The 26,502-nt window shown below is 41.2% G+C and overlaps 1 protein-coding gene across 5 annotated transcripts in view; it reads right to left on the bottom strand.

The window, feature by feature from the left end:
• Nucleotides 1-15,559: 15,559 nt before the first annotated feature.
• CHST9 (carbohydrate sulfotransferase 9) overlaps nucleotides 15,560-26,502 on the bottom strand; it is an 87,714-nt gene continuing 76,771 nt past the window's right edge. For all 5 annotated transcript variants that reach the window (XM_042808878.1, XM_042808877.1, XM_042808880.1 and 2 more), the window contains one exon: nucleotides 15,560-18,466. In XM_042808878.1, coding sequence (XP_042664812.1) covers nucleotides 17,375-18,466 — 1,092 coding nt within the window. In that variant the 3' untranslated portion in view covers nucleotides 15,560-17,374. The remainder of the gene's footprint in view (nucleotides 18,467-26,502) is intronic.

The raw sequence follows: 26,502 nt of genomic DNA, 5'->3' as shown, positions 1-26,502 counted from the left end.
GTGAATATGCAGATTGGTGCCGGGGGTTCGTGGCCGCTGGCGAAATGAGGGAGCCGGGGCCGAAGGGAACCCGCCGAGATCCCGAGGTGGGGGCTGCGCGGCATGGGGAAAAGCTCAAAGAGCGCTCTGCTTCTTCCAGCTGCACGCTGGGCTCACAGAAATAGACTGTAAGGCACTCTGCAGGCAGAGAACTTCGTCCGTCTCTTGTACCTACTGGTACCTCACCAGGTAACCTCACCAGCAACACTATATGTTGCATAACGTGGTGTTCAGCTTGCTCCCCTTTGCAACGTTCAGCAAAGTTTTGCCTACTGTGGGAAATTAATGGAGGCCACTGTAAAGAACTGATGAAACTATGCTGTGATGCTGCCCCATTGGGTTCTATGGATTTAGTATTTTTCCTATGGAATCATTTGAGTTGGAAGGGACCCTTAAAGGTCATCTCATCCAATTACCCTGCAATGAACAAGCACATCTGTAGCTCAGTCAGGCTGCTCAGAGCCCCATCCAGCCTGACCTTGAGTGTCTCCAAGGACAGGACTTTCACCACCTCTGGGCAACCTGTTCCAGTGCCTCACCATGCTCATTGTGAAAAAGTTCTTCTTTATATCCAATCTAAATCTCCCTAGTTTGAAACCATTTCCCATCGTCCTACCACAGCAGACTCTGCTAAAAGTCCTGTCCTCTTCCTTCTTATTGCCACCCTTTAGATACTGAAAGCCTGCTCTCAGGTCTCCCCGGAGCCTTCTCTCCTCCAGGCTGAACAGCCCCAGTGCTTTCAGTCTGTTCTTGTAGAAGAGGTGTTCCATCCCTTGCATCATTTTTGTGGCTCTCCTCTGGGTGCACTCCAATATGTCTGTGTCTCTCTTGAACCCCACATCTGGATGCAGTCTCATCAGCATAGAGCAGAGGGGCAGGATCACCTTCCTCACCCTGTTGGCCATGCTTCTTTTGAGGCAGCCCAGGATAGTGTTGGGTTGGGATAGTCTGGGCTGCAAGGGCACACTGCTGGCCCATGTCCAGCTTACCATGCATCAGTACTCCCAAGCCCTTTTGGCAGCCCTTTATGCACCATTGTTACATCCCCCAGCTTGCAAATGATAGTGGAAGTTGCCAGGACCCAGGTGCACTTCTCATCTTGAGAGAAACCCAACGAATCTGCAGCACAAAAATCTGATGAAAAAACAGCCCTTTAGGCAGTAAGACTGAAACAAAGCAACCAAAGTTCCAGGCAGGATTATTCTGTTAGAGAGTGTGTAGAAACTGACACTTGTAGAAGGCAGTCATGAATATGGAACAAAATATCTACAAAATTCTTTTTTTTTTCTTTATTTTTTTTTTTCCAGGTGGTTTTGACCTTTGGATGCAGTAAAACAATCAGTGCATAACTTATGTGGAAAATGCTATATGGAAAATATTTTAAAGGATATGTTGTTCAAATGTTAAACCAGTCTGAAACATGCACAGAGAACCTACCACAAACCCATGTGGCAGTAGAAACAGCCAAAATGTATTGTGGCGATCAGGCAGCCTGTTCTGTGCACGCTGTGCTGGTGATCCTTCTGAGCCTTAGAAAAGAGTATAAGAGATGAAGAACCACTTAGGGCACAGAAACCATGGAAAATCATGGAAAATCTTCTGTAGCTTCTGTTGGGATTTTGTAGGTAGTACTTCACACCAGTAAAGAGGAAGTGTAATGTATAGTACTATCAATTCAGGATGCTGTAAACAAATTTGCATGCAAGGCAATAAAGGAGTAATGCCTGTGTGTTAATTGCGTACTAATTGGAGTTCATGGTTCGTAACAAAGTGATCGTAAAGTACAGTTGCAGATGTTCCTCTCATGTTTGCCTGCTCTTCCCTTCTTTAAAACATAGTCATATGGATACCAAAAGATATCCCAACGTTAAGACAGAAGAAAAACAGCTGGCTGGATGCTTGGCATTCTTGTTTTCAATCTTTGCTTCATTTGCTTATGTCTTGATCTCAGTCAGGAAGAGAGGGAATCACCAGCACACAACCCCACTCCTTCACTGGCTGCATTCAGTCTCTCAGCCTTTGTACTTCACAGCCCATTACTGTGATTCCAGAAATTCCAAATTGTAACGATGACCGACAGGCACAAAAGCCCACTTACAATTCATATACTCACAGACTAAGTTTTGACAGAAGGGCTGTGGGAGGAGCTACCTACAGTATAAGGACATCAGTCGGGAAGTTCCTCTGTGTGTTCTCTTTTCCATCCCTACTTTTCCCCCTCTCCCAGACATTACTGTACAAGAAGCCACCTTCAGTGCTCTGTTTCACACACCTGTGGATTCCCTTGTTTGAATGGGAGGTCTTTTCTCACCTGCATTTGATAAAGGCAGCCTGATCTGATAGGTGGCAACTCTGCCCGTGGCAGGTGCTGGCATCTGGGCTGGCTTTGAGGTTTCCTCCAGCTCAAGCCATTCTGCGATTCCGTGATTATTTCAGCCTTTTGCACCACAGCTGCTTCTGCCCAATACATCATTTTCTCTGTTACTTCAAAAGGTGCACAAAGAGATCTCCATTTTCTCCCTAGTTTTGGAGCTGACTGTCTCAAATCAGGACAGAGGCTGCTTTCACAGTTTGCCCTGGCAACACACGTGTTTATTGGCACCTTGCAGATTCAGCTCCCATTCGGTTGTTCACAAACAACACTCTCTTAGTAAAACAAATAATTGCTTTTCCTTTCCTTGCAGATAGCACATATCTGCTCTTTGTGGTCTGCGGAGCAGATCAGTGCCACGTGGTGAAGTGGGAACACGAACACCTTCTGTCACTGTTGCCATTCTCATTGCAACAGAGCTTCTGGTCATCAGGCTGCAGCCACAGAAACAGACAAAAGGCAATGCTTTGGGCACAAACCTGGAGCAAATTGTGCTGTGCCAGCCCTGATTCAACAGTCAGACTTCTCCACTGAGAGTACAGGAGGCAATAAAGCCATCGTTTGAGGTGGCATTGAAGCATAGAGGAAAGCAAAACCAGTTTGGGGGTGAATTGGTCATTCTTGGGATTTGGGACCACATAAATTCTCTGTTATAAAACCTGACTTAACTCATTTTGGACCTCTACTCAAGGATGAGATGCTCCTCCTGCTGCTGTTGACACAGTTAAGGAAATACCTTATAAAAGAACATATGTGAAAAATGTAGAAGTGGTGTTAATGCTCCATGCCTGTCTGAGGGGGTGAATATGCAGCACAATCTCACCATGCCTCTGCTTCTCCTTCACTGAACAGCACAGCCAACTTCCTACAGTTGTTTTTAGGGCATCATGAATTAAAGATCTCCCTAGGATAGTAAGCCATGGCAAGAAGATGCTGCAACACGTAAGGCACATCCACCTTCTGCACAAGGACTTCCCAGGCAGCTGAAGCGTGCTGGGTCTGGGGTTTCAGTTTAATCTGTTATGGAGGAGAGGGCACTCTGCCAAAGTTGGATAGGAATGTACTAACAGCTAATTCCAGCTAACATAATGCAAGGGAGAGAGGCAGAAAATCTCCCAGGACTGGATTCTGTCACCTTGTTGAACTGCAGTGGGAAGAGTCCCACCACTCTACAGTGAGTTGCATGGAGAGCCGTGGAGCAATGCTGTCAGATCTGCCTTGTGGTCTGGTCAGCTAGGGCTGAGACAGAGAAAACAAATACTGAAACAAAACCAGATGACATAATTTAGAACCACTGTGTGTTTTCTCAGTGACCATAGTCTTTTTCCACTTGTACCCAGAGGATGAGGGCTGCTGTCTCTAAGCTGCCACTATTAAGCTTTTCAGCTTGCCCTCTTTTCTGTCAACACCTCTTCAGGCTTTCAGTTTTCAAAATTAATGAGATTTACTGGCCATGTTCTCTTTCCCCACCTTCTCTGAGTGTTCAAATGGGTTGTGCAACCCAAGACTCCTTTGGCTACAGTGAGAGACCAGAGTCTACTCAGTTTTATACCAAACCTGCAATGACAGTGGGCAGCAGGTAACCACAGTGAAAGGTAACCACAGCCAGTCTTAGGAGAACCCCCAGAAGAATTTTCATAAGTACCCAAAGTGATGGAGGGATTTGGCTTCTGTTTTTGTGGTGGCACGGACTCCTGGGAGACCGAATTCCTTTGACCTTCCTTGGCTGCTGTCAACAAGAGACCTTGAAAGCAGGCTGCAAGCCTTTCAGAAATGATTGGCGCTTGCAGAAATGCTCTGACTTTCTGTACTGCCTGGCTGAGAGTTTCATTCTGTTGCCACTAATGAACCACCCACAATTCACCAGCTTATAAGTTTGGGCTAATCTTTGCCTACTAAAAGGATCTTATATAAAACACCACTTACTGAAATATGATCTTTACACATTTCTGAAGTTTCAGTTTTCCTTCAGTGTAATCTTATTACTTAGGTCATTCATTTTGTCACGCCCTGGTATCGGCCTGGTCCAGATTTGACTGTGGGGCTGTGTTCTCCTGACATTTAGACCAAGAATTCCTTGGGAAATAAGTCAAGAGATTTGACATTGCTTCTGGCCTGGCTCCAGAGGGTTTAGTTTTACTCTCCCTCTCTATTTATTGTGGAATCTGTCTGTCCACAGGCTGCACATTGAGTCCTATGCTGGAGAAGGAGAACTGCAAGGGACAAAATGGCCATTCACTCAAGGGATCCATTCAGGCTGCTCATAATGGTTTTACAAGAATTCATGCACTTGGATGACTGCTGAGTTTCCTTAGTCCTGCTCCATTGCCTTCCTCACGAGACAATTTGGACTGACTGCTTTTTCTTTGCTCTCCCTCCCAGCTCAATAGACAGCAACTACGTCTGGAAAAGCAAAACTGTGATCCAGGTAGCATAGGAACAACCTGGAGGCTTTTTGTCTGTAGAAATAGTTTAACTTCAACATGGCATGGACAAGCTCCTTGCCAAGAATGTGTGAAAATAAAAACCCTTTTTCTCCTCTCCTATCACAAATCGTTGCAAAAAGCTGCATCGATGGCAGATGCAGAACCAGGCAGGGACCGACTGAAGGGGAAGATCAGGAAGGAGCCCCAGGCACTGTATGAAGTCAGCAGTGGGGGAAGCATCCCAACAAAGAGAACTAAAGTGGGAACTAAAGAGACCTATCAAAGTGTCTAACTTTGATAGGTAAGCCACTGACATTTGATTGAGCTCTCACAGATTTTTATCAACACAGAAAAAGGAGTATTCGACACTGTATAACCCAGTGGTGTATGTTCTTTAACAGGCAGCTGTGCTTTCCTAAGTGATCACAGCTGCTCTCTTTAGCAGCTCCTCACTTCCAAATGCTCAGCTTCTTCCCTCAGCACCAAAAAAATGAAGGCCTTTGGTTCCCTTCAGAAATGGAGCCCACACGACTGATCTGCCTCTTTGTGCACCTGTTATCTTCTGTCATTTTTGATCCTATCATCAGTTGACTCACGACAGTGGTGAACTGCTTTGTGTATTCAGCTTTTTTTTCCACCTAGAGTTAAAAATGAAGATTACTACTTTTTTAAAAAAAGTTACACCTAACCAGAACACCTATATCAAAAAGATTGTATATCATAAAGATCTGTATCATAAAGACTTTTTATGACACCTAATTCCAATGTTTGTGCTGCAAGAAGTGCTTTCAAGCATGAACTTGGTTTCCAGGAGAGAAGTTTGCTTGCCAGCAGCAGAGGATGGCTTATCTGAAGGTACATTTTGTTATGATTCTTGTATTAGTTATTACCTAATGATGCTGCAACCGAAAGGCTGTATTCACGATGCTCAAAGAATCATGGAGTATAAAACCAGATTACAACATAAGATTTTCCAGTTAACTCACAGATTTTTCATGTCATTACACATTTCATTGTTTCAATAATTTATGTTTGGTTAAATATGCTTTACAAAAAGCATCTTTGCTTAATTTGAAAACTCATAGGACAGAAAATCCACCCATTCTTTGGTAGTCTATTCACCAGACTAATCATTTTCATCACCAAAAATTGTCCTTCTAAAATGAGTCTGTATGAAGCTTGTTATGCTGTTCTCCCCCAGATTAAAAAGCCTCTTGCACTTCTACTTTGTTCCCATGAGAATACTTACATAATGCAAGTAACTCATCTCTTCATCATCCTTTTGATAAGCTAAATAGGCCGAGCTTTCAAAGTCTCTCACCCTAAAGAAATTCCTTTCAGCTCTTGTTTTTGCCTTCACCACTTTTCCAACATGCTTTTAAAAGTACTTTTTTAATACTGAACTCCAGCAGGCATATCCTGAAGAGTGCCTTGCAGCACACCTAGGAATTGTTCTAGCTAGTCTTACCACAGCACTGCTCTGAGGAAGCATTCTTCCTCACCCCTTCTCAAGGCCCCTCAGTCCTTCTCAGGACATAGTCTCCATTCTGCAGATAAGGCTTGTTTCAATCTCAGAAACGAAATTTTGCACTTTCCGGTATTAGAGAACATCTTGTGACAAGGAACACACCACAGAACAATCTACTCCACTCTGCTTGGTCATCCTTTTCTCAGCCTACTAATTAAGGCATGTTCAAATTACATTGGCAATTTGTCTATATTTACCTTCAGATTTACTTCCTGAGGAACCCCCAGAAGCACACAAGGCCCTACAGCAATCTTTCAGATCCCAGCCAACAGCTACCATTACCAGTCCACTAAGTACATTCAGAGATCTGTTACCCATGTGTTCACCCATTTAATGCTCCATGGCTAATGTTCAGCAGTAATGTTTTAAACAAATGTCACTTAGTATTGTGGTAAAGCCTCTGGAAACACATAAAAAGTGTTCAGTGCAGCAACCACTGTCAACCATTGTGTAATTTTAAAACTGAAGTCTGTCCTGTGTTGGCTTTTTCGGGAGGTGAGGCTGTGTCTCAGTGGCATTAGATAGTTGTCGTGCTCCAATGCTAGGAGTTTGACCTTCGTCCAAGCTATCTGCCATATGTAATGTAATGATAATATATATAAAATATACATATAGCTTCATATCCCAGTACTTATACATATGTACTACACATATGTACTACACATACATACAGCTTCATACTCCAGTATTGAAGAGTGTATAAGTAGGAGGGGGACTTATGTGGGTAGATAGTGATCAGACAATATTAAACTATGACAGGGGAGGTTTAGGTTAGATATCAGGGGGAAGTTTTTCTCACAGAGGGTGGTGACACACTGGAACAGGTTGCCCAAGGAGGCTGTGGATGCCCCCTCCCTGGAGGCATTCAAGGCCAGGCTGGATGTGGCTCTGGGGAGCCTGGTCTGCTGGTTGGCGACCCTGCACATAGCAGGGGGTGTTGAAACTTACTGATCATTATGGTCCTTTTCAACCTAGGCCATTCTATGATTTTATGGTTCTATGATTCTATGATTCTATGGTTCTATGGTTCTATGATTCTGATATTCACAGGATTTATATACACTGGAATTACATGCCATGAATGGGTTTATGCAGCATACCCCAAAAAAGACAATTTTGCTTCAGATCATTCAGGCTGTCTTTGTAGATTACGATAGTAACTGTCTTCTTAATACTAAGTATTTCATATATTCTTTTCCTTCCCTCTCAACACTTCAAATATCTTCTAAAAGTTACCCTTTGGGCCAAGTGAAGATGTTGATCTTTCCTCCATGCAAAGGCTCTTCATTCACTGAACAAAGTGAGAAGCAGGGTCTGACCATGAATATTTAGAAGTTCAAGTTTTGTCCATAAGCTTCTGAAGAAAATCTGACAGCATGTTTTCTTGAAATCCTTTGTAGAATATTGGTTTCATTTCTGACAGTTTTATATGTTTACAGCTTGAAAAAAAAAAAAAAAGGAGGTGAATCCTAATAACTTGTGATAAGGTGCTGCATTTTTATTAGACTAATAGAAAGGTTTTAAAACTCAGGAATGGCAACAGGAGTTATTCAATCTCTTTCATGATGGAAGATGTACAGCTTTTGAAGATTCTTGTGTTAGGTTTGATTACCAAGCCTAATACTTCTTGCTGCTCCTTTAAGCTTTATTGATATCAGTTTAGAGACTCTGGATGGATGGATGGATGGATGGATGGATGGCAACATATGAAAAGCGATCACTTAACAATATTCTGCCTTCAGCTTTTGAATTGAAGTGTGTGTGCTCTGGAAGCTCATGCAGCCATAAGAAACAGTCCTTTGAGATCCATACCTCTTCTACAGTAATTGCATGTTTCCTGGTGGGAGGAGAGTGGTGGATGCAGTCTACAAAAGCTGGATTAAATCAAGTACAAGGGAGCTTGTATTTTTTTTAAAGAAATTCATGTTTCTTTCTAAGCAACATTTTCCAGTGTAACCTTCGCCACTGCCTTATGTGAGCACTTAGAGAAGGACAAGCTGCTCTTTTGCAAAGCCAACTGAGGGAAAAAAAGCAGTGACCTATGAGAATAGTTAAAAAAATATCAAAATACATTTTTTTTTCCAGTAGACTTTGGGGATAATAAATATTTTGTTGACTTGTTTGCAGACATTAATACAGAGCAACTAGTGTAACACAGGTCCGCAAGGCTTACTTCTCTAGAATCATCAGTCTCCTCTTTTCCCGCATCCATACTTTGAGTAGCCTTTATAGCCCTGCTACAAACTGTTCACAGTGGACTTGGGTGAGTTTTGAGGAGACAGTTGTTTTGGTGAAGGCATCTATCGTATTAAATCAGTGTTAAAAAGGAGGCAGATACGGCTAATCCTACCTGTTCAAGGATACACATCAAAAACTTCTGTTAAAAATAGATACATTTTTCTAAGAATGCATTCAGAGGAAATTTCCCATTTATGGTTTCACGTGTCCCTTTTTGTTTAAGCTTAACATCTCCAATATCCATCAGATTTTCTGTTTCACCATGCTTAACTGACCCGAGCAGATTGTTCTTCCAGCATCACAGCAGAACCAACATGCCAGTGAAAGGGATTCTTTTCAGCTACACGCTTCATCAGCACTGGTGCTGGTGAGACTCCTGTGCTGTACTTTCTATGGGTGAAAAGGGGACAGACAGCCACACATCCCATTCCTCAGTTCTGCAGGCTAGAGTTTGCAGAACAGGCTCTTGGAACATGGCTTACACTGAGCAAATTTGGTACAAAAGGCACAAAAGGAACTTCCACACAGTCTCACCATGCAATTTTTGCTGTCCAGTTTCTGAAAATTGTAATTTATCCTTAAAAGTTTCATCTCATCCTGATCCTGACTGCATTGTCTCAAAATACTGATAGTGTCACTGTGAAATTGTAGATGACTCAGTTTCCAACATCATGAAGAGTTAGAAAATGCATGTAGCCCACAGCCAAGAAAGCTCTTTTATCTCTTATTCAAGTGAGGACACTGAAATGGAAAAATACCAGGTCTTAGAGTGGAGAATAATCACTTGAGTTACATGTGAGTGTTATTAGTTGGAAAAAATGAAGAACTTACACTGAAAACATACTGAAACTAAGGCAATAGGGATCACAGTGTAGCCCAAATATTAAGCAGTTAGGAAATCCCATTAGAAAATGTGTGAGAGATTTCTTGAGTGATAGAGAACAAGGAATTTGTAGACAGGAGACTATTCTAAATAGACAATAAATAAAATAGAGATATGTCCCTACTTTTCCTTCGTGTATGACAGATACTGGAAGTCCTTGACCATGTCAGAAGTTTGGGCATATCACTGGTTTCCTTGGATTTTGTGATGAGGCCAGAAAGAAGAAAAAAGAAAAGAAAAAAAGAAAAGAAGGGGGAAAAAAAGAGCCTGGGAAACCCTCTAATTGTGCAGTCTCAGTGGTTTTGTTACTGCTCCAAAATAAGGGGTCAGGGCATAATAGCACTAGAAAAGCTTGGTTACTGTAGATTTTACATAACGAGTTCCCAGCTTCTCTCACTTCTCCCATTCAGTGTGTGCCCAGTTTTGCAACCAAGACAGAACAGAGAACAGATTTCAGCCATAAAGATGTCAGCGGGAGAGCTTGTTTTCCTTTGGTAAATTGCAATAAATTAAAGAAATGCCTTAGAGCTTGCAGGAGAAGAGAAAATAGGGAAGAAAAAAAAAAAAAAAAAAAGAAAGAAAAACTGAAAATGCTAAAAAGAATATTTCAGAACGTCCTGAATTTTTCCCCTTCCTTTCCCATGGTTTACTCTGAAAGGTATGGCTTTAGCAAAGCAGCCTCTACTGTTACCTTGTAGCAACACCTTCATTAGAAGCCTCTGTGTGCACAGGTGGTGCAGGACTCTGCAGCCATCATGGAGACTTATCTGGAGGCAGCCACAAAGAATCAGGAAGAAACGCAAGAGCACCTGCTGGCAGCATGGCTGAGACACAACATTTACGTCCAACCTCAGTTCTGTGCTTGCAGTTTCATGATGATTTCTGGAAATGCCATCGTCCCTTGGAAATAAGCTTTTGCTGAGCTACAGTCTTAGGGTACTTCCATCAGAGATACAATAATACAGCAGCAATTCCTTATCGTGCACTGACACCTCCAGCCGCAATTAACATCTCCCCTTTTCATTAGAGGCTTTTATTCTGTCCCTTTACTTTGTCTCTCCCTTTTTTAAAAACAATAGCAGAAAAGGTGACAGCTGGTGTCAGTTGCTTGGGGTGCATTATAAGTAGAAACTCCATAACACTCCTGAAAGCAGAGATGTGGATACTACTGTCTAATTCCCCTCCTCCAAGTCCCCCACCAAAGGACCTCTCCCCTAAATCTGAGCCATGATAAGAATCAGGTGCAGTTGCACTCACTATGCCTACATAGCATACAATACCATTGTACATGCAGCATTACTGTGATCCTTTCCTGCTACAGTTCAAGATGAGAATGGAATTAATTAAATTCTTAAGGACATGGGCTAGTTGAGCAGGGTGATGATGGGATGACAACTGAACTGGATGTTCTTAAAGATGTTTTCCAATCTTAATGATTTTATGATTCTATGATTCTGACAGCACATCCCGAGCCAATAGATGAGAACTCTTTTTCATTAGAGAGCATATCTCCTAGCACAGACTTAAGATTATTTGGGTCAAATATAGGACTTAAGCTGAGTAGCTCCCTCTACCATCAGTGAGCAGCATTTGACTAAATGTTCATGTACATAATTGAGCATTTATAAAAAAACACAAGTTCATTAATACATGTATGTGTGCAAGTTTGTAGGAAGGGAAGTTTTTAGTTGCAGAACTCAGCTCTCTAACATAGTGTTTCTCAGATGAATGATAACTCATTCCCAAAAGATCTGTCTATGCGTGTGTCTGCCTTCATCAAAATAGAGATAATTCAGTAGGCACATAACAGTCTGCCTACATTCAGTTTTACACTCAAGTAACTGTTTGGGAAAATTAGACCTTCAGCATTTAATATCCTGCTCACATACATTTGTTTTTTTCACACAGAGGGTGGTGACACAGTGGAACAGGTTGCCCAAGGAGGCTGTGGATGCCCCATCCCTGGAGGCATTCAAGGCCAGACTGGATGTGACTCTGGGCAGCCTGGTCGGGTGGTTGGCAACCCTGCACAGAGCAGGGGCATTAAAACTAAATTGTCTTTGAGGTCCTTTTCAACCCAGGCCATTCTATGATTCTATGATTTATCACCGAGTGCTCTATGAGATGCCTGGAAAAAAAAATGCTCAGCTCCTACCCATATTTGTCAGAACGTTTTTTCTTGAATGCAAATTATATGGGATGAGTCAAATTTGGAAATCTTGGGAAATGAGCAGTATCAAGAGGTTCTGTGGAAACTTTGCTTTCTGGAAGGAATTTGACAAAGTAGGAGGAATTTCTACATGAAAAGGCCAAAAGAACTACGTGTGAACAGATGGTGACTGACAGTACCATACTCTCAGGCAGGCTGATTAGTGCAGCCTCAGTGCCATGCTAACATAGATGTGCTGGGCTGGAGCTGTCTGACACTTGACAGCTGAGAGAGAATCAGCAATTGGTTGCACCTATTTGTGCTGACATATTTAAGAAGGCAGGAAATTGTGAGAAGGCAGAGTAAAGGAAACAATAATTATATATACAAACGTATATGTATGCATATATATATATAAGTGATGATAGTTTTTTTTCTTTGTCTCTTTAGTAAGGAAAGGAGGCTGTTTCTTCTCCATCAGGTTTTTTAATTGCATCTCTATTTAAAGATGAGTATACATACTCTGTACCAATGCAGTCTCCATTTTATCAGTCGCTCCCATACAGCTATCAAGAAACTGGCTGTTAGTGGGAGCTACATCCTAAGAGCTGGGAAAGCAGAGATTATCTCAAGGATTGCCAGGACCTCAGGAGGAGCTGAGTAATGCAGACCAGGTGATGCAGCTCTGCAATCTTAGAAAAGGCAGGGGTTTGCCTTCATGAGTGGAATCCATTAACGTCACTTAGATCTCCCTCCTGCTTCTCCAGAGTGTCCAAGCTGATCACCATTCTATTTAGAGCTGTGGCACCAAAGCTGGGCTTGGAATACAATGAGAAGGCAAGATTCTCAGTCTGCTCTCATCTGTACAAAGGAACCGGAGGGGCACTTTCCCCAGGTCAGACAACCTGGCACTGGTTTTATGCTGAGGCAATGCCTGGGCAGGCTTGACAGATGCACAGTGTTTTGAAACAGAGCTTGCATTCTTAAGGCTGCCAACTGCACAGAACAGAGCTGAATGGTGCAGTTCTTGGCTCGAACAAAACTGGGAAGTCCCTGGCTTCTTCCATTCAATTGGAAATAAAATATAAAGAAAGGGCATGAACATCCTATGAGATAAGTTCCATACTAAGACCTTACTTAAAAACACAGCTATTTATGCGCAGAGTACAAAGCCTTTAGCAGAAAGCATGTGGTATAATTACCATCCTTTACAGGCCTATTTTGCCAATGGGGAAACTGAGGCAGAGAGCAGGACATGTTGCTCAACAGGCACACATGAAGTTACACAGCTTAGAGGAGAATCCAGGTGTCTGAAGTCCGTATCTGACATTGTAGATATAAGCAGAGCTACTTCTTAGCCATCTATGGAACTCCCTGCAATTAGCTACTGAGCAAAGAGCTTAGACATTCTTTCCTCAATCAGATACATTTATGAACACCTAATTTCACTGAAAACATTCTCAATAAACTAGAAATAGAATCATATGATCATAGATTCATTAAGGTTGGAAAAGACCTTTAAAATTACCTAGTCCAACCATCAGTCCACACCCACTGTGCCCACTAACCCATGTCCCTCCATGCCACCTCCACACAGTTTGTGAACACCTCCAGTGATGGTGACCGTACCACCTCCCTGGGCAGCCTGTGCCACTGCCTCACTGCTATTTGTGAGAAGAAATTTCTCTTAATACCCAACCTGAACCTCCCTTGGTGCAACTTCAGGCCATTACCTCTCATTCAATTGCTGTTACCTGGAAAAAGAGGCGAACCCCTATCTTCCTACAACCTCCTTTCAGGTAACTGTAGAGAGCAACAAGGTCTCCCCCTGAGCTTCCTGTTCCCCAGACTAACATTTCAGACAGCAGATCAGTTGCATGTATCCATGGCTATGGGCAGCTTTCCTTTGCTGAGTCAGTTACATTTCCTATTACTAAGCATCCCTACCCTTGTCTCTAGACTATAAATGAATTTCTAGATACCGGACAAGTACATCTGTATTTTTTATGAAGTGTAACAATTTATGGCTTGATTTCAAACATCAGGTTCCAAAGCCAGATTCATTTAGTTCTGAAAGCATCACAGCAGGTTACATGGCTGATAAACTGGTTTTAACATAACAGTTAAAAATACTTATCTGATGCATTGCTAGCCTGAAGGCATGTACAACAAAGACTTTTTTTATATAACCCACATACACAATACGGAGCTCTATTAAAATATTTTCCTCTCAGACTTCTGAAAAGTGTCATATTGTAATTTTCATTTAAATTTAAACTACATTTAAAATTAAAGTGGTGATCTCCAATGACCCATCACCGAGATAGATCAGCCTGAGGCAAGAGTAGCTCCAATAATTTCAGCCTTTTGGGGGACCTGCACCAGAGGACATTTCAGGGGGCTGTGCCGCATTTGATTGCACTGTGTCTGCACACCTCTGATTGCCAGTGAGCAACAGCTTGGCTTTGGAAGAGGCAGGAATGATGGCTCTGCAAGCCAAATCCTACACAGATGCAGTTACCTTATTTGGGCAAAAATAGCAAGAAAAAGAGAAGGTGCATCTATAAAATCTAGTTTATTTTTATATCAGTACTGATTCACTCAACAAGAAAAGCAAATATGGAACATTATCTTTCCCAATTATTTTCTTCAAAAGGGAAGAACAATGGTGATGTTCAGAGCAGACCAAACAGCCAACAGAGTGCTCTCCTCCCACTTGAGCCCCCACAGACTCACTCTGATGGCTTTACAGGACACAGCTTATCCTTACAACTGATGTGTATTACAGAAGACCTTCGAGACCTTCAAATGAAGAGATGTTTGTAACTAAAAAGCATTTAGTATAATAGAGTCCCATAAAACAAGTTCTTTAGTGTATATGCAATTGCACTGAATGTTTTGGAGTGTAATGTCATTCTGCTTTTGCATACATTCTTTTTCTGAGTAAAACATTTGTGCACAGTATTGGAGATGGAATTTTACGTAGTTACAGTGGATGACCTTCAGCTTTTATGTTTTGCCTCACACTCTCACAAAATATAAGCTAAGCTACAACTCAGTCTCACACTTTGACCTTTTAAAATTTACTTTTAAAAATAGAGGTTATCTTTTATGTTGCAAATTATGCCTTCATCTTATATAATCCCACAAGTCTGATATCACAGTCCCACTTCAATTATGCTAAACTCTTATGTTAATTTTAAATCATGTAACTTAATTCCTGGCAAAGCAGGCTGGTGATTTTCAAAATGTGGTTAATGAGGCAAAGTACAATCTAGATTCTGCTACTGAGATCATCTGAATCCCTTAGGTCACTGAAGATGACTGTGGAGAGGCTCTTCTTTGCAAAAATCAGGCTTAGATTTTCAAAAAATGAATTTTTAAGTGCAGTGAGGGGCTATGAAATTTGAAGTTGAGCATACAAAGAAGTTGAATTACTTTCACTAGAGCCATAGAACAACAGTGCAGCTAAAACAATTACACTTCTGTGCACACACACTTCAAAAGCCTTAAGTAGCATCCTCCCTTTTTAAATCACAAATGCAAACCATACCAGATTTTAAAGATGAAAGCTCAGGGACCTGGTGCCTATGTCCATGGATGCTCGCAAATCAGTGTCATTTTCCCTCTCATTTGCAGAAACCAAACATTTGCTAATAACTTCTTTCACCCTCTCAACTCAAACAATGGTTTTATCTGAGAACAGCTAGTAGACGAAATCTTATGAGACTGTACAGCTTTTTCAGTACAATTACATCCCTCTCCACATCCAAATCTCTTTCATTCTCTGGTCAGATAGGCTGAAAGCTTGTCACTGAGGCAAGCTCAACGTTAAGTCTCCAAAGAGCTTGTGCTTTGTAATGTATTAATATGTATTTCTCTGTATTAAAGAAATAATTCAAAACATGCATTAATTCATCTCCATTCTTTATTAGCATGCTAAACTTTTCATTTGCATATGGTTTGGGGAACAAATTGGTATATAAGCCTTTCCTTTTTTTGTCTGCAAATTAGCAATTAATTAACAAACACCTACATCAGACAAGACAAAGCAAATATATGGAAATCAAAAGGTTGGTGTACATTCATTCTTTACTCAACTTCCTTGATGACATGGAAGAACTCATGGCAAGAGCAAAGCAACCAGAATTTGAGGCACTTACCTGAAGAAAGGTCTCAACAGTCCCATTCCAAACACTTCCGCTGTTAACACCCATGGTCTATCTATGCACGATGATGGCTCATAAAGTAGTACTGTGCTCACTTCCCTAAGGCATCCATGTACCTCCTTGTTGGTGCTGAACATCTGCACCTCTCCAAGCCTCCTACTGCTGATGGTTTGTGGGCTTTTTCATTCTTGTCTTTGTTCCACAGCCCAGGGAATGGGCTGGCTTTGCCACGGGTGCCAGTAGCCCCATCTGGTACAATCTCTGCCTTTGGCTGCCCAGTCTGCTCTTATCTTTTCTTCTCAGAGCAGTTCATCCTGCCTTAAGAAGAGATGGGAAGAGCCTGCTGGGCTATGCATCAGCACCATAAAGGCAGTAAATAGATTTTCTCCTCTTCTGGGGAGAAAAGTAAGGGAGAAACAAGCAATGAAGGTATGTGAGGAAAATGGTCTGTCTCCCTGTGGGTCACAGGAACCCATAATTACTCCTGTGAAAGGAATAAAAATGCCATATATACACACAAGATAAAGGAAAGAACAGCAACAGTTCTGGTCATGAACATTTTTGGGGAACAAAGGAAAAGGACATTTCACTTACTTGTACTCTGATTTTCCTCTATCCATTTTGTAGAGATTACTTCTCTTCCTGGGACATCCTGGCCCTATTTGTGCAACAGATTGCCAGGGCCTGGGCTGATGATTGGATACTGGCAGACCAAGAGCAATCACAGCAGTTGCAATGAAACTGCTTCTTGATACAAACTTTGCCATGTCCCTTAGCCACCAGTCTAAGAATTTGCCTTAAGCTAAATATGAAGACTATCTTAAATACTGGTGCCACAGTATTCATCATTTGGTTGACTCCAGCGTAAAATTAAAATGTTAATTTTAACGCACATATCAGTTCTCTGAAAGAAGGGTTATGTATCATCTATATAGTACATCAGTCAAAATAGGGTAGTGGACAGTGATTTCAGGTTGCAACCCAAACTTATTCTGCTAAACAGCTGAGTTGCTGTGTCATTTGCAGTGTTATGCATTTGTTCTCATGACCATCCTCCAATGTAAAATACTCAGATCTAAAAGCAGCTACAGTCCAATGGTAATCAAACAGCCAACTCATACAACTGAGAATACTGCAAACATCTTTAGAAAATTAGCCAATGCTTCTTTATTAATAAGAGACAGAAAGTAAAAAATACATTCAAAAAATAGTTTCAAAACCAATTTATGAAGCAGACACACCAAAAGGAATCATGCTACTCCGAATGATTTTTTCTTAAACTCTTAAAGAACTTTAGGTAAGCTAATGTAACATCTGGCTGTGCTACCTCTTCCACAATAATGGTATAAGCAGCTCTTTCAGGCATTTTACTGCAATTTATGCTGTTTATGGGTCTTACTTTTCGGTGCATTTTATTGTAACTTTATGTCACTTTAGTTTATAAAACCTGCACTAAGCCAACACAGCTCCACTTAGCAGCCACTCTGTTTCCTTTCAGAGGTAGCATCAAAGTAGTTCTTCTGAATCCCAACATGATAAATATCTAATAGAAGCCTGAAGCTATTCTGATTCTATACAATTGGTGATGTATAATTGAACATTAAATAATCCAAGTAATAGAAGTCGTAGATCAGCTGTCTCTCCTCTTTAGACAATTCCTTTAAGTATTGCTTCACTACTTCTGCACTTGTTCTCTCATCGGAGGAATGTCTGTCTTTGAACCTAGGAAACTTTAGCTCAGCTGGAGCACCTACCAGCTGCAAAAAGTAATTGGCATCCTCTTCCAGAGTTTCAAACTTTCCTATAAAATCATAGTTGATGAGGCAGGGATAGCAGAGCTTACTGACTTGCTCCCAGTGAATGTCCATTCCTACTGGACGATGGGAATCTAACAGATACTGGATAAACTCCTTGAACTTAACTCCTGATCCTGTTTCCAATGCCTCCTCATTTGCATTATGTCTATACTTCTTAATTATTGCCTTCCCAAACACTGGATGGTAATAGCTATTTGGATGTTCAAACTTATCCCTGAAGGCAGATACCAGTCTTTCCAAAGGATCACGTACAAATATAGTCTTGGTGTATGTGTTCAAACGTGCGTATATTCCTTTTAGATCATAACTGTCCAGTTTCCTTAGGTGCTTTCCGTAGTGCACATCATCATGGGAAATATTGCGTACTGAAGTGGCAAGTCCATTGAGCACCATGAGGACCCTTTTCCAATTGGAGCAGCCTGCTTTTGGCACCTCGCAGTACAGGACCTTGTGCCTGTCCTCCACGTAAATTCTTGACACTATGTGCACCAGGTGAGTTCTCAACTTCTTCATACTGTTGTATTTCTTGCAGAACTCATATAGGAAAGACCTGCGCTTTTCCTGGATGCTATCAACATCCTTCCACTGGTCACCCGTAACCAAAGTCTTGTTCAAAGGATGCAGCACAAGGGGCAAATTTTTGAACTGGCTGTAGGGTGACTTGCTGATCTTCTGCTGTTCAGAGAGTCCGCTCACCAAGGAGACAGCTACTGCACCAAAAGGGTCGGCCTTACCCTGCCATTGCTGGCTGCCCATCATGGCCACCTCCTGCCTGCCAAGTTCAGGAGGAATATGCCTGCTCTGCGCCGCTTTCCTCTGTGTCTCTGGAGGTGGGAGAATGAAATCCTGCAAACATGGAAAAAAACAGACCTTAAAATGCAGCCACAGCACAGCCGAGCCCTATCACATTCCAACAGTGGCACAGACAGTGGTGTGCAAGCAAGGTGCCTTAAGTACTACAAGCCCTATCTTGAACCACTTGATCAATACATCTAGTTTAGCAACAGGCTGAGCTAATTACTGGAATACATAATACTTGGCAGTGCACAGCAGGTCTGCCTACAGAAAGATAGCATATACCAAATCTTTCAAGACACAGAGGGATGCCAATATTCCCAGCAGGGATGGCCAGCCTACACCATGCCTATTACCTTTACCCTCCACGACAGCACTGGTTGAATTACAGTGCTGCTAACAGCTTTCTAAACTGAGCCAACTGAACCAATTGTTGAGTGAACCTGCTTTTACCACTGTGAGCTGGAATCCCTGCCCCCCAGTGGCTGCACAGCCAGTGCTGGTAGTAGGGAACCAAATGAAGGCTCCTGAATAGGTGACATCAGTGCCTTTGGATAGGGTAGAGTGACAGCTGACCCCCTCTCCAAACAGTTCGTCTTCCCGATCCCTATGGATAGGTCACAGAAACCACAAGCATTAGGCTGCATGCAGATAAAGCGTTTGCCATACCGAACCTCAGCTAGCTGCAGTCACAGCCAAAAAATAAGTGTTTTCAAAGCTTATTCCACCTAACTTATTTAAACATCAACATTAATGTCACCAACTAACTAAACATCAACTAGTGACCCTGCAAAGAATGTAAGAAGATGAGACTTTCCTCCCAAACATTTCTTCTAGTGTCGCCAGCTTCCATGAAATCCACAAGCTGCAGGAACAGCGAAGCTCAAGTCTGTGTTTTGCAGTCAAATTCTACAAATTATCATGCAAGTTGACTGAAGACATTTTTGCATCTTAACTATTCTTGTTCTCTCTTCTTGAGTGGATTCTATTTTGTTTACTATAGCTCGTACACTTTTGCCTCCTTTCTGCAGGCAAGCCTGCAGCACTGCGACATCAATAAACTGCCTGTTTCTTTGCATTTCTGAAAGGGAGGAAATTGGTCAATATGTTTTTAAATATCCCATAGCAAACACCAGGTAACCAGATGGACACCCATACACAGACCATCTGATTTCATAGGCCTAACTTTTTTGGAAATCCACACAGAAGGATTCTTTTGCCATAAAGTGATTAAACATTTACTGGAAAGTTGATTTGTGGACTAGCAGACCCTAAAGCATGGGTTTCAGAGGATAGGAAAGTTCACAGACCAACTCCAATAAAGCTGTTAACAATTCAGAGAAATAATGTAAGAAATGGCAATACACTGAACACAACTTGAATTCCTGTTTGATATAAAGCCTATAGAAAAAACTGTCAGTTTGAAGAAAAGTTAGCCTATCTTAACATGTATTAGTTTCCAGTGAGAAAAACTAACCTGGGGGGTAAGGCCATTGGGTACTGCCACAAGCCACAGACCAACAGACATTTGCTTTCATTGAATGGAGTAAAATGATTTTTGTACTGGTGAAAGCAATAAAAGAAGAGAGCCATGAAGGACCTGTACATCTAAGGGAGCTCTCCTGTGTCAATGTTTTCAGACTTGCAAAAGGATAACAATTCTTGCAGTTTGGCCTGATGTGATCTTTCTCATATCATCTAATTTTTGTGATCTAATATTTCATTATTTAAACAGAAGAAACATGTGTGCATAGAGATCTATCCCTTCTGCTTTAGGATAGAAAGAGTTCAGGTGTGTGGTTGATGTATAATTACAGAAGGTAGTGCTGGCACTAAGAGAGGGGATGACAAATTACAAATGCTACTGTAGAACCACAGGCCTACAAACTATTTGAATTTTTTGACCTTATAAGTGACTTTAAAAGATGAAAATGAAAAATATGGGCTACAGAGAAATCTAGCACTCAACACCGGGCTCAGCAGAGACAGGAACAAAGTAATCAAAGGTCTTAAATTAATCAGCACGGATCTGGGGTATTTTATAAAACAGAAGACAGTCCCCCAAAACTGTGACTAGACTGTGGTACCCCAATGCAGAAAAAATTCAGGAGAAGGCAGAAGTACATCATTCCTATGCTATGTAATTCTAGTTTAGCAGTCTATTTCTGAGGACATTTCAGTACAAAGAGACTTAACAACCAGAATTTCAAACCAAAGCTGCTAAAATGAGCCCAACTCTTCAAAGGAAGAGTTCAACTTCCTGTCATCCAAAGCCAATGGAAGATGCTTTGGTTCCACTAGGCCAGGATGGAAGTGTAAAGACTGAAAGGTGGGTGGCATGATTTAATTCAATTTCAAACAGCCCACCTGTGGTGCAGGACCAACCTCAGAGAATAACCTGAGGAGATATCAGAAGAGGACTGTATTTTAGCCTCAGAAACTGTGAATGCAGCTGTAGGAACCACTACTGAAGGATTTTTCAAAGGATTAGAAGACTTCACAGAAAGATGGGCAGAACTATTCAGAGAAAACTCAGGAAACACCCTAAAGGGACAACGTGCACAGTGGGAGTCACTTGAAAGGGGCTCCCTCTCAGCAAGATGAGGCAAAGGAAGAATCAGGGGAAAAAAAAGGCCCCAAACAGAAGGAAAAAAGAGGACCTGGGGAAAAACAATGGAAGTTCTGAAGGGGAAAAAACTACCTAAGTAGGTAAAATACTGTTATTTGCTTCCCCTCTCCACTTTCTCTTCTCATTCAGATACATTTCCCAAAGTGAATACAACAGTAGTGACTAATAAACATTTTTATAAGCTCCGTGAGAAGTTATGCAGTAAATGCCAACTCTAACTTGCTATATTTAAGAGTGGGAACAGATAACGGAAATGGTAATTTTCAAAGGCATGCATAACTGTTCCACTGCCATCTGTTTCAACTGAAAAATAAAAGAAAAACAAACCAAAAACTATTTATAGACTTGCCTGAGTAACCAGGCTAGTAACCTGCAAGAGTAAGATGAATGATGAGTTGGATCAGGCTTTGCATTTGATGAGAGACATTTAAATAGAAAATTTCTCAAGAAACTACCTGTTCAGCTAGATGCTGAATAAGTAGTACTGTATTTCTTAAACAAAACTACCTAATTCTGGTATGTTTAACTACTACTGCAACTCTGAAATGCTGGGAAAGGATTTTAATATTTTATAATACCAGGCTTACATGAAGTTAGGTGCTTTCTTTGTCTTCCTTTTGGCACCAGCTGTTTTTTCAGTGCTCATTTTCTGACACTGTAGAGATCTGAACATCCCCATGCTATGCTGACTTTATTTTGAAGAAGGAATGTGAAAATAAGAAAATTCCAAACCAATAACCATTAAAAAAAAAAAAAAAAAAAGAAAATAAGAAAAAGAATGTATGACCATTACATTTACCTTCTTAACTGTGCAGCAGCCCACAAACTGATGGGCATCACCATTTTGGAACATGTCTGAACCAACAGGCAACAAGCAGTTAATCCTCTTGCAGTTACTAAATCTGGCTCCAGACCTTCCAGTGCAAATGGTCCTACCAAACTCTTCCAGCCACATGTCCAAATGCAGGGATGGCCACTCATGGCTCTCTAAAGAAAAGCTAAGTTTGGGAACCAATCACTAGGCATGGGAGATGAACACAACGGTCACCTTGGACAGAAGCGAGTTTGACTTGAGACACCTGACATTCTGTGCAACAGGCTGCACATATTTCATCCAAGAATTAAAATCCAGTGAAGTGTTGCACCCTCGCCAATAATTATGTGGAGTGCTGCATCCTTCATTTGCATTAACACATTTGAAAGAAAGTTAGGAAATGGCCAGGAGTCTAATTTAGATGAGTAGGCACACGACATCTGTCTCACTTTAGTTGGGCAGGAGCAGAAGGTAGACTTAAAATTTGTATTTGTTCGAATACAAAGAAAAAAGGAATTTATTAAGAGTGTTAGTTTAATGCTTGGCTACTGGCAGACAAACTAGTGAAGCTGCTGAAACATAAGGCATTTTTTTAGGTCATTAATGGATTTGTTCTGCCATTTTTATTGCTAAATATTCCCTTCCTCTCCTCTATCAACAAAATGATTTTCCTTGCTGTAAAAATAAGTAGCCAATCCTTTCTCTTACACACATCAAAATTGTCCTTTTCTTTAATACCTTTACAAGCCACTGAGGTAGAAAAGACTGACTACTGCCAAGAATGCTTAAGACTCATCCAATTACGCTTTGTAGTGGTTTTACAGTGCACTTGTGGGATCTCATCTAGACAGTTTGCAATTAGAGCATCCTGCCATGCAAAAAAGATAATAATGTATTGAAAAGGATGATATTCCAGGGCTGATTTGCAAAGATTTAATGGCCTGCAGTGCAGACAATGCAGTGTTTCCTAAACGTTTTAGTGCTGGATCTTATTTTTACAAACAAGAGTAATAAAATTAAGTGATCCTAACAGAAAACATAGGATAGAGAACAAAGGAAGAAAGAAATACTCTATTCTATTGTGTTTCTTTCTAGGTAGAAAGCAGATGCAGAAGGAGTCTTGTCTGGGACATATTCTCATTTTTTTAAAATTTACTCTGTGACTCCCTGATAAGTGAGCACAGGGAGAACACCTTCTTGATCTAGGTCTTTAGATGCTGGCAGCTTCAGTACCAAAGGACTTCAAAGAAATATCCTCTTACTTGGATTGGAGGTGGGTGCGAGTCTTTGAAAAGGTCATCCATATTTTAAGTAAATTAGATTAAGGTTTAAACTAACAAACCTTCCACCTAGTTGAACGATTAGGAAGGATTTTTCCAGAATTATAGCAGATGATTCAAATTCTATTTGAAATATGAGGAAAACATGAGGCTCTGTTCAGCCTGGAGAAAACAAGACTGAGAGAGGATCTGATAAATGTTTATAAATGTCTAGAGGGAAATGGGAGGCAAATGGATGAGGTCAGGCTCTTCTCAGTGTTGCATAAGGATAGGAGAAGGAGAAATGGCCTAAAATTTGAACATAGGAATTTCTGTACAACATATGGAAGTCCTTCTTCACAGTAAGGGTGACAGAGCACTGGAACAGGCTGCCCAGAGAGGTTGTGGAATCTCCTTCTATGGAGATATTCAAGACCCATTTGGACACCTACCTATGCAACCTGCTGCAGGGTACTGACTTTATCACGGCAATTGGCCTCAATGATTTCCTGAGATCCCTTCTAACCCCTGCAATTCTGTGATTCTGTAAAAATTTGGAATGATTCAATCTCCCGCATGCCAGTGAAGCCCAGAACCATTAATACTTTAAGTGTAAAAATGTGTATAAGTATACATTTGCTATACTCATGTACGCACAAGTTTCCTTAAGCTTGCCAGAAGAATGGAACATCCTCAGCTTTTTTGTGTGTGTGTGTTAGAAAAGCATTTGCAAAACATAATTCAGAGCGATCACAATCCTCTGCTGCAGTGCTAACACAGCTAATAACTTTCTATGTCTCTGCATAGTTTAACATTGTAAAGGAAAATCCTACATGATCTCCCAATGAAGAGACTGGCCACAAGTAGGTAACTCTGATGAGGTGCTTTGCCTTCTGTGCAATGCAGATGAACCCTAGGATTCATCACTTGTGCTTAAAACAGCTGCTCCGGAGACAGGTACCAGCAACCTCTCTCCTTGCAGATACTCCACTGCAGGTTTTTGTCTTACTTATTTCAGGCAGTTCACTACGCTCCTCGCAAGCCAGAGGTATTCCTTGTGAACAGTGTAAGTACACTGGAAGTACTTCTGTCAGAGATGTATAATGTTGCTATGTGGTTTATATGCAATTCCATTATGGAATGAAACAACTGTACTTTGAATTTTTCACACTTCTTTCCGCTCCTGAAATTCTCCAAAGATCAAAAAAAGTAGCAGCAGATTTAATGTTTCCCCTGGATTATGGTCTAGGAATATTTCTTATGTAGAACCACCAGCTGCAAGCCCAACAGTCAATAACAATAGATACAACATATTCCTATGAGATATATACTCCTAAATGTACTTGTACGAAACACCATTAATATTACTAAATTAGCTTGGGGGAAAATAAATTTAAAAAATGAGTATATGAGGTGCTTGGAGTTTCCTACAGAGACTAATGAAGAGGCAAACTTTGTATTTTGTAGTTGAAACACAATCAGGTCCAAGGGAGGTTCTTGTGAACACAAAGCCAGACACAAACAAGAAAAGCTTATTATAGTAAGAAAAAAAATACTGCAGGTAAGTTTTAATTAACAGATACCAGACATTTTGAGTGCTGCTCTACAGAACAGTTTTGTGAATCAGTGACTATTGTCCCTTGAATCTATCAGCAGAAAGCTAGGCATCTCACTGCAGTGTGACTGAGAGTTATGCCAAGGGCACAGACAAAGTCAGTCAGAAAGAAAAGGTAAGAGGGAAAGAGGCTTTTTTTCCTTCTTTCTTAATTACTTTGTGTTTGGTTCTGTTTGGTTGTGTTTTTTTCACTGTTGATTGTTTGTTTTGCTTTAGTTTTAAATGTAGTATGGCCCGATGTTGGTGAATCACAGAATCACTAAGGCTGAAAAAGACCTCTAAGATCATCCAGTTCATCCATCAGCCCATCACCACCTTGACCACTAACCATGTCCCTCAGTGTCACATCTATCCTGTTCTTGAACACCTCCAGGGATGATGACTCTTTGGGCAGCCTGTTCCAACACCTCACCACCCTTTCTGAAAAGAAATTTTTCCAAATATCCAACTTGAATCTCCCCTGGCACAACTTGAGGTCATTCCTTCTCATCCTACTGGGAGAAGAGGTAGACCCTAACCACACTACAGCCTCATTTCAGGAAGCTGTAAAGAGCAATAAGGTCTCCCTTGAGTCTTCACTTCTCCAAACTGAACTATCCCAGTTCCTTCAGTTGCTCCTCATAAGATGTGCTCAGCTTCCTTGCCCTTCTCTGGACATCATCCTGCATCTTGACCATCTTATAGTGAGTTGGTGTGGAAAAAATGTGGAAAGAACAACTAGCATAGAGCTAGTTTTGGAAAACAACCCAGATCCATGGGTCACTGGGAAAGAAGAGAGGCCTAAAAAAGCAAGATAAACAGCAGCATTATCAGGGCCACAGTAGTAATTCTTTCCCTTCTTAGTAACGGGACAGAAGGAACCCATTTGTCTGTGCCCAAGAAGCCTATGTGCTAGCATGGCACTGGGCTCCCCTCCTCTCCCTGCCTCCAGTGCAGAAAGCACAAAGTCACCTGTGCTAATGAGGCAAGACAGTCTGCACCAGCCATTTCAACAAGCTGATTCATATGGTCAGCAGCCTGGATGAAGGAAATTAATCTCTAATTTGACTTGCCAATTCTTGTTCAAATCTGGAATTAATTCCCCCCAGTTTCCACCCTAACTGTCAAAACGTGATTTCTGTAAAACATGTTCAAAATGGGACAGATAAGAAAGATCAAGGTGCTGTTAATAGAAAAAGTCCCAATTAAGATGCCATAGTTATCAGAAACTAACACAGTTTGAGTGACAGATTAAAAATTTACCAGGACAGTTGCAAGGAAGTACTGAAAACAAAAACAAACGCCCTACCTTATTAAAAACAAAGAAACCACTGTCAAGGTTGATCAGTGGTGATGATAAATTGTTTTCTGGATAATGTAATGCTGATGCTACTCCACTAGCTTTCTGACAACTGTTTAATGGGACTTGTCCTTCACAGAGTAATTTACAAACTTGTAAATAAGTGACGGTGTTACAACCCAGACTGCCTGTGTTTAGACAGGGGATGCACTCAATTTGCATGGAGCACTTCTCTCTAGTTGTGTAGCTAAAGTGCACTGCTACTAAAGGACAAATTTCAGATCACAGACCATTTACATCACCATATTTAGCCTCAACTCATTCCTATGCAGTCACATTCATTTTGGAAACAGGTTGTTCAATGTGTTCAACCAGTATTTAATTCTTAGCTCAGTCCTCCTGTGTGTCTTCTTAATAAAACCTAAATCAGCCACTGCAGTCACTGACCAGAAAGAACAATGTTGTGCTAAAGCAGCTTAAATAACCTGAAA

This window comes from Centrocercus urophasianus, unplaced genomic scaffold, assembly GCF_019232065.1.
Source record: "Centrocercus urophasianus isolate 14NV4802_14NV808 unplaced genomic scaffold, USGS_Curo_1.0 seq_11, whole genome shotgun sequence".
In the NCBI taxonomy this organism is placed as follows: Eukaryota; Metazoa; Chordata; class Aves; order Galliformes; family Phasianidae; genus Centrocercus; species Centrocercus urophasianus.
The sequence above is the reverse complement of the archived record's forward strand: the minus strand, read 5'-3'. Positions and strand labels throughout refer to the sequence as shown.